This window comes from Eumetopias jubatus, unplaced genomic scaffold, assembly GCF_037043125.1.
Source record: "Eumetopias jubatus isolate StellerSeaLion01/CBP00866 unplaced genomic scaffold, mEumJub1_p1.0 scaffold_12, whole genome shotgun sequence".
Taxonomy (NCBI): Eukaryota; Metazoa; Chordata; class Mammalia; order Carnivora; family Otariidae; genus Eumetopias; species Eumetopias jubatus.
The window spans coordinates 39,533,938-39,548,828 of record NW_028274818.1 but is presented as its reverse complement, the minus strand read 5'-3'; the positions used below and the strand labels follow the sequence as shown (position 1 = coordinate 39,548,828).

The following is a 14,891-nucleotide window of genomic DNA, read 5'->3' as shown; positions in this document are numbered from 1 at the left end:
TTACCAGTTCTCCCTGGTACTGCTACGGGTTATGTGCTGTCCCGATGAAGTCCCAAATTTGCATGTTATTTAGAAGAGTGGATTCATTTAAACACAAGCCAGAAAGGTGTGGTTGATAGTGACTCTTGCAAGATTGACCGCATTATTCAGTGCATGAATATCGTTAAATTTTTGTTGGTATTTCAGATACTTCAAATCTTCACATCTCAGTATTTCATCAACTTTAAAATTAGCGTAGCTCGACCCCAGCTAAAATTTAGAGTTCTGGATACAGGTGTATATGGTTAAATATTTCCTAAATGGCTTACCTTCCTCAGTCTTCCTAGTAACAGAACATAGTTGCTTAGAATGTCACTGTATATGTACTGATTTCCACAGTGGGAGAATTTATTCATATACTAATATTACAGCAGGATGTTTTTAAGTAATACACAGTTCATGGTAATAGTCCTTTATGATCATAACCTTATAAATCTGTTTTTGGCCTTTGGAGTTACTTCCTTTCTTCATTGGACTTTCCAACTGTAGCTGAATTTTTGGTAGTTTCCTTTGAGCTTCTAAAATACAGCCAGATGTCTGGTGCATGTATCCGTCATAATAGTTGCAGGACAGAATAGGAAAAGAATACTGGGGTTGGATGGAGGGGTTTTGTACACAGAGCATAGAGAACTCCATGTATATCTTTAAGTACCAGAAACTACTGTTAAAAAATGTAAAGGAGTAACAATTGTGGATCATATTGGGTACTTTAGTTTTTGAGAGTGAAAACTAAAACTATAAAAAATGAACCTCAGGAAACTCTCACGTAAACTGACGCTAGTCAGTTTCCTGGGCTTAATTTAGATTATGGAATAACAACCAAAATAATGAATCAAACAAAGATACAAATCGCACAGCTGCTCCTTGATAGAATGTCTTTGGAATCTGACATAGCTATACTGTGCTATCTTCTTCTTTGGGCCAAATATCCTTCGTCATTTTCCATCTGCTCTTGCCCATTGGGTATTGTTAACAGAAGCATCCCCTTCGTCTGTATTCTCCAAGGCTTACATTTCATCTTGTGGATCTGAGTTAGACATGGGTGCATTTAATAGACCCATAGAGCTTGCAAGAACTTGTCCTTGTGTTTTTGGAATAGAGTTGTGTATCTTGCCAATGTTTTCTCCCTGGGTTCCAAGCAGCTATTAACACAGAGCAGAGATTGATTTGCTCCAGAGGTAGAATCATCACATCTGTGAAATCTACCTCAGTAGCATTGGTTGTTGTGTTTTTAATGCAGTTTTTAATGCCCTCCTGTCAATACTTGGAATTTGCTGAAAGGCCCCAGGCAGCCGCATACTCTGGAAGTATTTATGGTTCCTATATTTTGGGTGCCAGAGAGGCTAATGTCTAAAATCACAATTCCACAGATAAACGAAACCTGGCCAGCCAGCCAATATATGAATGTTATCTCCCACCAGTACTTGGAAAATGGATTTTGCTTGCCAGCTTTGACCTAAACATGTCTTGTGTAATGAGACAATAGCTGACATTGTTTTTGTTGGAATCCAGTTAGTGTATAGTTTCATAAAATAAATGAGGGAAAAAAGTTTCAAACAATGATCACTTCATGCTCCAAGAGCTATCCAGAGATTTGCACTGGTGGATGTCTAAGGAGGCCTGACTTTGCACAGGAATGGAAAGGAACACAGAAAAAATGCCCCCCCCCCCCGGGCACGGTTTCACCCTGACGGCATGACCTTCAACACTTTGGGCACGACTTCCTCATGACTCTCTGCCACTGATACTTAATAGCTGCGGAATTAGCCTCCCAAGATCACCCTGAGCTGCATGGGGTAATACTTTTATTATCCAAAATCATCTCATGACTCCAAATTTTGTTTGGATACTGTGGTACTGCACAAGGGAGAAGTTAACAATCAAATATCATGTGTTGTTGATTTAAGTGCATTTGTAACACCCCTACCGTATATGGCACCACGGAGTAGCGGGAATGATGGAGGTTTATGACACAGTTCATAGGTCATCGGTACAAAGGCATCGCTTCCAAAGGGATGTTATTTCATGAACACTTTTTTTTTTCATTGTTTAAAAGGATGCCAGAGAGTACTGTGCCCCCAAACTGTGGATCACGGTATAATCGTGGGGTGTGAAATCAATTTAGTAATCAGGACCAGTTTTGAATTGTATGTGTGTGTTTTAAATAGACTAGATAGAGAAGAGGAAAGAATAGAAACGATCAAAGTACATCGCACATAGTAAGCACAAGTATTGTTTCTGCAACAAATTCTGTTAGGTTATACACACCCATAGGGTCATGTAATGTGTATGTGTTTTTAACACTGGTTTGTATATAATTTGAAATTACAGACAAAAATTAGGTGTATTTTAATAGGCTTGAGTGGCAAAAAGTATTTAAATGTGAGAATGTGTCCCCAGGCTTTTTGATAATGGCACTAACCCATTTGGCCAAAAAAATATTATCAGGGGTTTTCAGGTAGAGACAGATGTTCCCATGGTCAGCAGGTAATGCTGTCCTGGATTTGGGGTTCATTTACAATTGCTTTCCTTGGTTTCCAGGTGGTGGTTGGTGGGGCAGAATGGCACTACATAGCTACTCAGGGGCCCCTGCCACACACATGTCACGACTTCTGGCAGATGGTGTGGGAGCAGGGAGCGAACGTGATCGCCATGGTCACTGCAGAAGAGGTAAGGGCACCAGGGGTACAGCCGTCTGTTCCCGGGGCGGGGGGGTGGCCAGAGATCAGCTTTGCATCTGGTGACCTCACTGCCTCATCCTGCTTCCTACAGCACCATTTCCCTGCAAATCCTTTTTCTCTCTGGGACCCATTTCTTTTCTCTTCTCCCACATGGATTTGTTTTATTTCCCAAAGATAATTTATTGTCGTGTCCCATTTTCATCCAGCTCTTTAGCGCTTTTCCTTAGACTGCCATAAACTAAAATCAATCAAACAAATAAGAACCAAACTTCGGTTCAGCCAGCTCACTTTTGTGTGCCAAACAAAGCAATCATCTTTCCCCTGGAATCTGAGGGAGAACTTGGGGGCTGCTGTGGGTAAATCGGCACACATTCCCCACCTCGGGCATAGCCAGCCCCACACAGCTTCATGCTTATCAGCTGAAAAGAGACCAGAAACTGTTGTTCCTGTAGAGGTCTCTCTATTCTTTGGGGAGAGGGGAAAAAAAAAATTTTTTTCTGTCTTTGCCAAGTCAAACATAGTTTTTCTGTTGTAACTAGAGAACTCTGCGTGGTGTTATAAAAACCGGTCAACCTAGCAGTTTGCTCCGAGCTTGCCGCCTCTAAGGGAAGAAGTTTTGTATTTCTTCTCTTGTCACATTCTCAATTTTTTTTTTATGTTAACCGCTTCCTTCTCTTCCTTTCATGAAATTTTAACTTCTGTTTTGAAGTCATTTAAGGGACCTGCTTCATCTGTCTTTCACCAGTATCTACGGTAAGGCCTACCCTCTTCCTACAAAGTTTTAAAGGGCGGGGAGCAATGAACTGAAAAAAACAAAAAACAAAAAACACGTTTCCTTCATTGACTGTTCTGAGCAGTTGCTTTCCAGAACCGCCCCTTAAGAAGATAGTGGTGAAAGGCACTTCAAGCCCTTTAAAGCCAGTGGTGCTTCTCTCAGCTGACCCATATAAACTTCCCATGAAGAGTAAATTCTCCATAAAATCTCTGGAGTCGTTTTATCGTCTTATCAGATCTCATTACTGGAAGGGATTCATTGAACTCAATGTAGTGTGTCATCTGTGCTGATCTCCCGGGCATGGTGGCCGACAAGATAGGCGTGATCCCTGTCCCCAGGGAGCTTCCGTCCTGGTGGGAGGGACCATACAAAATGAACAAATAAAGGAAGCTCAGTGGGAGTCACGGCCACCCACGAAGGAAGCGGAAGGGAGGGTGGGATAGAGAGTGGTGGGGGGGCTGCCTTCAATCAGATGCACAGCCAAGGGCCCTCCGAAGAGGTTGCAGTTGAGCCGAAAGGGTGACCAGGAGGCCAGCCTGACAGACACGAAGGCTGGTGATCTGTGTGGCCGCCAGAAGCTTAGAGTCTCTTGGAATCTGTCATCCACTTGGACACTTAGGAGTGATAGAAATTGAAGCTAAACCTACTTTCACAGGATTGGTCAGTGAAAGAGGCAGGTGTCTTTCACACTTCCTGCTCTGGGGTTCCTTCCAAGCCGCCGTCTGATCCACCCCCGACTCCAGTGACATAACTGTGCAAACCTTATAGATAGACCCCATTTGGTTCCTGCTTCTGGCCCCTCTCCACTAGCTCTTCTGCGACTGCAGCTCGGTTGTCAGTCTTCTGAGTATTTCCTTGCTGTAACTACCCTTGTGAAGCTTATTAGGTCTTAGCGTCAATGCGTGGGATCTCCCCTGTGATGGAGACTGCACAGTGCCCTGAGTTCGTGACCTAGAAGCTACTTGCATTTCCTCTGTCCTCAGATTTTAAGATGCAGAGGATAAGAGCTTCCCCTGACTTATTTCCAGTTTTGCTTTTGTGTGTGATTCAGGAAGGCGGAAGAACCAAGAGCCATCGATACTGGCCCAAACTGGGTTCCAAGCACAGCTCAGCCACCTACGGCAAGTTCAAGGTCACCACAAAGTTCCGAACAGATTCTGGTTGCTATGCAACCACAGGCTTGAAGGTCAAGCATCTTTTGTCTGGGCAGGAAAGGACAGTGTGGCATTTGCAGTATACGGACTGGCCAGATCACGGCTGCCCAGAGGATGTCCAAGGATTTTTATGTAAGTTTCTTCTTTGCAGTCAGAATTTTACCAGCTGCCTCCATGGTCTGATCAGTTGGAAGTGAAATGGAAAGAGATGTTTTCTCATAAGTGGCAAAACTATTATGTTATTGAAGTATATGTCCCTCCATATGGTATGAACAGAGAAGAATACGTGTCATTTATCATAGTCTCCTTACCTTTTACCCAAATAAGCTGAAACTGTGGTAAACTAGTTCATTCTATCTTATGTAGGCTTTTGGATATTCAATAAATGGCTGCTCTTGACAGATGTCCCATGTCTGAGCCTTGGAAACATTATGTTAAGTAGAAGAAACCAGACGCAAGAGGACAAACATTGTGTGATTCCATTTTAATGAAGTACCCAGAATTGAAAACTTCACAGAGGTAGAAATGATGTAGTAGAGGTTACCAGGGACCAGGGGAAAGGGGGAGTAGAGAATAGAAAGTTATTGTTTGAGGAGAACAAAGTTTCTGTTTGGGGCAATGGAAAAATTCTAGAAATGGATCCCGGTGATAGTTACACAACCCTGTAAAAAACATTTATTTTTTATTTTTCATGGGGGTTTGTGTCTCATAAGCCCTGCATTTCCCTTCCGTATAGCAGAAATTTCAATGAGTACTTTCTGGTTACCTCTGATTAAGATACTGGCAATTACTGGAATCAACTTGTTTTTGAAACCATCATTTTTGAATTCATCAATATATTTCTGAGAGAGTATGGTTTCCTTAGAAGCTCACTGACCTAGAATATGTGCAATACTTTGTTTGAAAAGCCAGAAATTGAGTGTGTACCCACTGCATTGCAGGCTGTGGACCAGGCTCTTAGAATGCAGGAAAGAGACCGTCTCTGTTTTGAAGGCACTCATGGTCTCATGAGAAAGGCAGGCCAGTGAGGGCAGTCCGGGGTGTGAGATCTGACATTGCCACCATCTGCTTTTTGGTAATGGCTACAATGCTCCCCATTCCTTTCCCACAGTCTGGCTTAATTGTCCTGCACTTGTGGGGACAAGGCATTCCTGCCTCTCCCGGTGAGACCTCGGGCTCTTGGCAGATTTTTTACTGAGATGTTGTTGCCTGTCCAGCTGAGAGCAGACAACAGTGGGAACATCACCTGCAGGTTGGATAACATCGAACGCTTGATTTTAGTTTGATATTTACTTAGAATTGGGGTATGCGGAGAGGAGAAGGGGGAGAGAGAGAGAATAGGTTCCCAAGAACCTACAAGTGCCATTTCAACCAGTTCCAGCAGGAAGCTTCTGATGTATATGTGTTCACTGATGCAAGGACTTCATTTCCCACTGGGGCAGTGATGATGGCACTTGAGGGGCAGTCACTAACAGAACAGGAGGGGGATGGGAACCCGAGGACCTACAGCATGCCCTAGAGCATGATCTAGAGAGGGTTAGTGCCTCGCCTGAGGTCAGACAGTTACCTGTAGCTCCAAATACTCCTAAGGAGGGCATGAGCATGCCCTAGAGCATGATCTAGAGAGGGTTAGTGCCTCGCCTGAGGTCAGACAGTTACCTGTAGCTCCAAATACTCCTAAGGAGGGCATGAGCATGCCCTAGAGCATGATCTAGAGAGGGTTAGTGCCTCGCCTGAGGTCAGACAGTTACCTGTAGCTCCAAATATTCCTAAGGAGGGCAGGGACCTTTGTAGAACTCTCTTTCCTCGAAACGGTGCTCTTTTAAATTTTTTTGTCTGGTAATCTTTTGCTAATTGATTTACTAGAATTATCTCCAAGATGCAGAAAATGGAAACAATAAAAGTAGATCAGTTTGATGATTGGCGAACAGCCCTGATAGAAGATTTGAGTCTATAAGGTGATTAAAATTATAGTCCGATCTTCTCAATCAGAACCAATTTAAGGAAGGCCCATCTAAATTACTGAAAAACAGAATATTTTTTAAAAGATTTATTTTTTATTTTAGAGAGAGAGAGAGTGGGGTGGGGGCAGACGGGTGGGGAGGGGCAGAGGAAAAGGGGGAGAGAGAATCTCAAGCAGACCCCCTGCCAAGCGTGGAGCCCCATGCGGGGCTCAATCTCAGGACCCAGAGATCATGACCTGAGCCAAAACCAAGAGTCAGATGCGTAATGGACTGAGCCACCCAGGCACTGCCATAGAGAATATTTTTAAACAATGTAAATTTAAATGTGTTGGGGGGTGGGGGTCTTCGAACTGTTGGCTCTTCCAGGTTTTTAGGAATTTAAAAAGATTTTTGCCTGTGTTTAAATTAGATTCCCTGCAGGCAGGGGACTTAGGGCACATTGTCTTCCAGCCTGGAGAAGTCTTCACTGAGTTACAGCTTAAGGAACTTTATTAACGTGACTGCTAGAGAGAGCATCCATTTTAATCCAGTTTTTCTGTGTTTTATGAAACTCCATGTGGTGGTAGCATCTGCTTTATGGATCAATATTCCTTTTACTTCTCTTCTTAAATTTAGCACAAGAAAAGGCTCTCTTTTGTGTGTGAACATTGCCTTTTTTGTCAGAGAGTGCACGGTCACCAAATTTCTCTCCTCTCTTACAGAAAAACTGAGGAGAATTCCATGCACGGTATTTAGCTCACGTTGGTCCCGGATAGTAACTACTCTGGTCATCTCAGATTGCCTTCCCTCTGTTTGGTTTTGTTCTAGCTCATTTTACATTACTGGTGGTGATGGCGTTGGTAGTAATAGCTTAATTTGGTAAACTACTTCAGATGATTTTTTTAAAAGATTTTATTTATTTATTTGACAGAGAGAGACACAGCGAGAGAGGGAACACAAGCAGGGGGAGTGGGAGAGGGAGAAGCAGGCCTCCTGCGGAGCAGGGAGCCCGATGCGGGGCTCGATCCCAGGACCCTGGGATCACGACCTGAGCCGAAGGCAGACACTTAATGACTGAGCCACCCAGGCACCCCTTCAGATGACTTTTTAATTGCATTAATGTTATAAAGGCAAATAGGAGTTCATGTTAACTGTATGTAAACAGATGCTTCTAAGTTACTAGACGGGTTTGAACTCACTTTTTTTTCTCTCCAACAATTTGAGCACTTCCCCAGTCTTGTTTGCAATGCCGCATCGGGATGAGATTTTCTGAGTATCAAGAATCTTTAAATCCGTTTCTCCCCTGAGCTAGCAACTATAAAATCTCTATTACTAATTGTCTTTTTCCGGTTCTTGGACTGTTTGAGGATTACATTTTATAGGCTTTTCCTTTTTCTCATGCCCATGAACAAGAAAAATCATTAAGGCTTGTACTGCTGTAATTTTTCACTCATGCCCAATTGGAATAGTGAGCAGACCCCTGCGCAGCCCTGCAGAGCCAGGCGGATGTCAGGAGGGACGCGGGAGGTGACAGGACCCTTCCAGTCCACACACACGTTGCCTCCAGAAAGGGGAGGGCTCAACTTGAGCTGCTGACATGACCACATGGAATCTAAGCTGAAAAGCAGGGAACCACCCCCACCCCCGCCACAAGCCTATTTTAAAATCTAAAAACGAAGTCAAGCCTCAGTTGACATTCACTCATTCAGTGAGGGGAAGGAGGAAGGGGCAGATGGATGCTCTTCCCACCAGAAATTGGCTCTGACAGGCAGGCGTTTCAAGGGGACCTAGCTGGTGTTCTGATCCCAGTCTGTTAATAGTAGGAATTGCTGTAAGTAATGTCGAGAATCATCTGCTTGGGGGACTTTGGGATTTGCAGAGGGAAAACAGAATTTAATTTTTAAAAAAGAACTATTTAATTTAAAGAACAAATTCTCCCATGGACTAATTGACTCCCAGCTGGTCCTTTCTGGATCCAGGACCGTACCGCGGGTACCAGCCAAATAATTAGGGTCTTGTAAGAACTGTAAATTATTGTCACTTAAAAAACAAAACAAAAAAAGGTTCACCCTCCGTTTCCCACCCCCCACCTTCTCGTACGCAAAGCCATGTAGGACTTTGGTGACGGGATTTGCATTTTGTCTTGCAGCCTACTTGGAGGAGATCCAGTCGGTCCGGCGCCACACCAACAGCATGCTGGAAGGCACCCGGAGCCTGCACCCCCCGATAGTTGTCCACTGCAGCGCTGGTGTGGGGCGGACCGGCGTGGTCATTCTTTCTGAGCTGATGATCTACTGCCTGGAGCATAATGAAGTGAGTCATTCGCCGCTTTCCTGAATACTCCACCTTGGGGACAAATCTACACCGCAGCCAGACCTTCCCCGGGGCCCTTTTCATTTCCAGGGCTTCATTTCCTGTCTTCTGACAAGAGTTTTCCAGATCCATGATTCCTAGTTGGCCTCTGACATTTACAGCCTTTCTTATCATCCGCCTTTCTCTGCTCTGTGTAGACATGCAGATAACACACGCAAGAAAGAGATGGAAGTGTGAGATAGGAAACACTGAGGAAGGTCTGCTCTGCATCGCGTCTGCTTCCAGGAGGCTGTGGTGTTTTGTAGCTGGTCTAGTTTTATCGTGGATCATCTTCCACGGTGGGTTATCTGGTCACAGATTGTCTAGATGCGACTTGCGTTTCTGGGATGTGTTTTGGCCAAAATCCTATGTGAAAATGTGTATACTGGATCAGTGTCTTCTGTTCTTCAGAGGGAGGTTTAATCTGAAGAGGGTCGTTTGCTCTCGTCTAGACGGGCAGTGGGGTAGCACAGCAGGGTCGAGCCTCTGAGCGCACAGACATGGCCTGCCCATGCCAGGGCTGGACACCTCGCTCTTCTCCCCACAGAGGTGAGCTGCGGCTGTGGGGTGTCCCCCTGCTGCTCAAGGCCAGGGAGTCGTACAGAGGGGCTTTGGATTTCATGGAGATGAGATCAAATCAAATCTGAGGCTAAAGAACCATTCTTCAGCCTTTTATTCACATGGGTCTTTGGGGGTTTTAAATGGCTTTCGCTTATTTTATTGACGTTCTTAGTTGGGGTCTTCAGAACAGCCGTGTAGAGGAGCCAGGCACGTGTCAGTCATCCTGTTTTACAGAAAAGGAAACTGAGGCCCAGAAACAATTTAGTGACTTGTCCAGTGCCACGTGGCTCTCAAGCAGTGGTGCTAAGGTGAGAAGTGCGGTCTTCTACCTCCTGGTCCCGAGTTCTTTCTGTCTTCACTCTGCCGGCAGATGCCAAGTGCCATTGGTTCTTGTCCCATTCCCAAATTATACAGGGGCGCCTGGGTGGCTCAGTCAGTTAGGCGTCTGCCTTCAGCTTGGGTCGTGGTCCCAAGGTCCTGGGATCGAGCCTTGCTCAGCGGGGAGCCTGCTTCTCCCTCTCCTCCCCGCTCGTGCTCTCTCTTGCTCTCTCTCAATAAATAAATATATTTTAAAAAATTTAAAAAGTACCTACAGCTTGGACAATCCAAGGAAACTTTTGAAGTGGCTCATTAGTTGTTAAATTAGGGAATGTGACAATGCATGTTCTGTGGGAGAATTGGTATAATATATGGATTTACTCAGTGGTTTGAAAATCAGATTAAATATTGCCCCTACAAAAATGTGTTATATTGAAACTTCCAGGAAAACAATAAATACCAAGTTTGAACATGTTCAAAGGATTTTTAAACTCTCTGCCTATATATAGTTCATTTGGAAACTTTGAGTCTGTATATATGAATGTGCTGCTAAAAAGTAGAATCCACGTGCGTGCGTGGCTCAGGCAGTTGGTTTTGGCTCAGGTCATGATCTAGGGGTCATGGAATTGATCTCCATGCTCAGCGGGGAGTCTTCTTCTCTCCCTCTCCCTTTCTCTCTCCTCCACCCTGCTCACACACTCTGTCTCTAAAGTAAACCTTTAAAAAAAAAAGTAGAATCAGAGTTATACCAGAAGTTGCCCATTTTTAAAAACAGGCATTCTGTTGATGAGCAAAATGCCCATCGCAGAGTCAGCTGAGACTGCCTAACAGGAATTTTGTCATTCTCTGTGAGTTTTTAATCCTTTTGTCTCACATCATGAGATTTCTTGTTGGTTTGCTCCCCTGTCACTTCTGGAAGTCTCTAGAAGGGTCTAGTAGACTGAAGAGCTTGCCATTGAGTCCCAAATCGACTCGGTGCTGGAGAGATGGAAAGAGATGAAGCGGAATCGGGGTATACGTGACCTGAGTGTATCCGAGCTCCACCGGAGACACCACTGGCCTCTGGAGGAGGGCGAAGGGCCTTATCATCATCCCCTCCCCACCGGGCCGCCTTACCACCCCCTTGTGTCCCTGTCTTCCCCACAGTCCCCTTCTGTCTGTCTTGTCTGACATGAAAGATGGTTCTGTTCTGAGCTCTTTGGAGACCCATCAAAAGCTGAGTCTCAGTAATGTGATGACATGAAGGCTCATTGGCCACCAGATGCTATTGGCCCAGTAGAACATAAACAGCACATGTCCGAGCCAGTGTGGTGCTGAGTGAGGGATTCGGCCATTAGGGCCTCGCATGGACTTGGTGAGGGCTCAGGGTGATTAAATTCTCTACAGTGTGTCCAAACATAGTGGATTTCCTCAATGCCCAGTTGCATGCCAGAACATTCTTTGCTGGAACATGGTCAGTCCAAAAAGGACTTCTGTTCCCATTGATATTCAAAGATAGCAAGATGACTCATATTGTTCACTTCCCTTCCCCTAGCACAAATATAGCCAGCCTTATCTGTCCCATTTCCCATCACTGCTATTGGGAGATGGTTGGGGGAAAAAGTTCTCTACTTTGTTCTGCTTCAGGCCTGGCTAGTAAGAGTCAAACCCTTATTTCAAGAGAAGAGTGGAACATGTTTACCTTTTTTGTTTATTTTTTAAGCGAAGATTTTGGCAAATAAATATGAAATTGTATGTTCTGTTTTTCTCTCAACTTCCCTGCCTTCTTTCCATGGCTTCTGGATTTAGCATACTTTATATTTTAGTCTGTAATCCATACAGTTTTAGTTTTGTCAGTGAAATGCCTTTTCTTTTTCCTGAAATAAAGATGCTTGCAGTGAGGTCAGGTAGCTGTGAGGTGAGGAGGGAAGGGAGCTCTCCCAGGCTGTGCTGACAAGCCTCTTGGTGGCCCAGCACTTTGGGTGGGTCCCTGAAGGTTAGCTTGACATTTTAATGCCTATACTTTTTTTTCTAGAAAGCATTAGTTTTATGGTTTGCGATACTCTCCCTTGCCCCCCTGGATTTAGTGCTCTGTCCTAGATTAGTTCATAATAAAAGGTTAGGTTCTCACTAGCCAAATAATGAGATGTCTTATCTTGCTGCTTTTCTGAGTAAGTTATCCCTTCTTCATGGGGCAGAGAGGAGAAAATGCCTTCTAGACAACACTGAGCCAACACCAACTGCTGCACGCGATTCCTTGGGGTTAGGGACAGTGGACAGCAGAGACTCTGGGAATGAATCTTCAAGGCAACTAGGACCCTCATTGATTACCAGGGGAACTTTCTTTGTCTTGTTTCTACCTGCCCCTTATCAGATAACATACCCTCTTGAGGGCTGTGAATGATCATGATGGTGGGTGGAGCTGGAGGTACGGGAGGTGGCAGAGGTGGAGGAGGTGGGTGTCCTGATGGTGCAGGGGATGATGTGAGGGAGGTGGCAGAGGGGAAAGGTGTGATGCCAATGACAATAATGACAACATTATGGGAACAACCACCAACCTATACTGAGTGTTTACCATGTGCCAACACCATTCTAGGAGCCTTACAACTCAAGTAGCCTTCACAGTAACCTTTACTCTGAGAGAGGTCCCAGTAATGCCCTTGTGTGACAGATTCCGAGGCACAAGTAGATGAAGGGACGTGTCTGTCCCACAGCCAGGAAGTGTGAAGGCCAGGGTTTGGCAGATGAAGCCTGACCCGAGCTCATGTGACCCAACCTCGCTGTCAAAACCTTGGCGGGAACAGGGGAGAAGCAGCTTTAATCTGTCTTTGTATCTTCAGTGCCCAACTCAGCAATGCTCATCAGGCAGTGGGTTCTTATATAAGTTCATTGTTAGGTGCCTCTGGGTTGGACATCATGGTGTCCGTTACTCTGGAGGATCGTGTAGGCAAAGACCCACTAGTTCGAAGCTTATGCTGTGGGCTGTATATTTTGACTAACAGTTTGAGGATTCACATGCCTTTTTCTTTCCTTATTCCTGGGGACTTGCCTCTGTCGCCTTTAAGTCTGTGGTGCGCATTATTTAACTGTTTTTGGAGAAGAGCAACTAAGAAGGCTGGCATGTGCTGTGTCGTGTCTACACAAAGTTTGGAAGTTGCTGAAATGACTTGTAAAGTAAGAAAAGATCTACAGCTGAGTTTGTACTGTTTGGCCTCCAGTGGTTCCTCCATCCTTGATAACTTCACAGGGGTGGTGTTGCCCGGGGGCGGTGTTCCCCGGGGGCGGTGTTGCCCGGGGGCGGCGGCGGGGGGGGGGGGCGCTCCCAGAGTAGGGGCAGTATGCCGAGGCCACACTGGCTTTGCGGACTCTTATGATACTTCTGCCCTGGCTGGGCCAGGAGGATGGAAATGACTCAGCGGAGCCTCTGGTCTCCTCGGACACCGACGAGCTGCCATTATGAATTCCCTTCCGTTGAAGCTGGTTCTGTATTCTCAAAGAATTGACACACAGGCGATCTCATTTAATAGTCAAGATATTTTTAGTGAAAGGTTTTTCACTCTAAATACGACTGTTGTGATGAGCACAGGGTGATGTATGGAAGTGTTGAATCTCTGTATTGTACACCTGAACTATACTGTATGTTAACTAACTGGAATTTAAATACGAACTTAAAAAAAAAAAAAAGGCGGGGGGCAAAGAAAAGCTGAGAAGCAGCCTAGTTATCCTGGAGAAGACCCCAAACACTGAATTGATAGTATTTCTGAAAATGGGTGTGAGGGGTAGAGATAAAAACAGAAAGACCAACTGAATAAAAAATCAACCAACCAACCAACCAAACCAACATGACTGTGTTCAGAGATTGTACTTTGATGTTTTCAAGTTTTACCCATCAATTATCTCACTTGATAATGACCATGATTCTGTGAGGTGGCAGGATAGGTATGATTGTTCTCAGTTCATTACTATTAATAATAATGGGTAGTCTTTATTAAGAACTCAGCATGTGCCAGACACTGCTAAATGCCTTATCTGCCTTTCATTGTTGGATCCCATGAGGTGGGTACTACTGGTCACCCGCCCTTCTTGCTGAGGAAGTGTTGCTAACCTGGGCAAGGCCACGCTGTTGCTGGAGGAAAGCATCACTATTCTTACTTTACAAATGAAGAAACTAAGACCCAGAGATGTCTTAAATCCTCCCACGGAGTCCTGGTGGAGTTGAGAGTACCAGTCCGGTATAAGTAACTGCAGCCTCTGGGTTTTCTCGAACGGACGGGTGTGTATTTAAAGTATCACACCAGTATCAGTGGCACATGACAACCAGATTCTCCAGGTGCTGGTAGCAGGTCTTTGATTGGGAAACCCTAGAGGGGCCAAGCCCTTGGCTTTCTCTTGTACCTACAAATAGGCAGTGAGCAAAAGCTTCGCAGATGAGGGAATGAGGAAGGACCCAGGGGCAGCTTCTCATCTCAGGATCTTGTGCTTTTTCTCTTTTCTTGCAGAAGGTGGAAGTGCCCATGATGCTGCGGCTCCTCAGGGAGCAAAGGATGTTCATGATCCAGACCATCGCTCAGTACAAGTTTGTCTACCAAGTCCTCATCCAGTTCCTCCAAAACTCCAGACTCATTTAAAACCCCCACCCCAGCTACTGGAAGAGGGACCCAGCTCCATCTTGCCGATGGGGAGGCACCTCCAGACAACATCTGCTCCCCCAGCAGGGCGTGGATGGCCAGAGCAGGCAGGTCATGGGCTCCCTGAAGACAGGAGCCAAGATTATTCACAAACATCATATATTATTTTATATGAGATAATTTATTTTTTTTCCCCTTTTGGATAACTTCTGTGAATCATTGTAATTCAGTTTTCACAATAATATAGTACTTTTCATTTGAACCGTATTTTGACTGATCTGCATTGTAAATATGTCAGTAGGGAAGATTGCCTGGTGGATCGTTTGGAGGACAGAGGCATAAAGGGAACACATCTCTAGTGAAGTTGCAGCCAGATTAGTAACCGACCCTGAAATTCATCAGCCTGATCGCTCACGTCCAAATCTAAGATGGCAAGAAAATGAATTCATTCTAAAATAAAA

At 44.9% G+C, this 14,891-nt stretch overlaps 1 protein-coding gene across 1 annotated transcript in view; it reads left to right on the top strand.

Annotated features, from left to right (window-relative positions):
* PTPN14 (protein tyrosine phosphatase non-receptor type 14) overlaps positions 1 to 14,430 on the top strand; it is a 98,668-nt gene extending 84,238 nt beyond the window's left edge. Inside the window, 4 exon segments of the mRNA XM_088016715.1 lie at positions 2,581 to 2,709; positions 4,547 to 4,781; positions 8,742 to 8,905; positions 14,302 to 14,430. Of these exon segments, the coding sequence (XP_087872841.1) occupies positions 2,581 to 2,709; positions 4,547 to 4,781; positions 8,742 to 8,905; positions 14,302 to 14,430 (657 nt within the window).
* Positions 14,431 to 14,891: the final 461 nt, after the last annotated feature.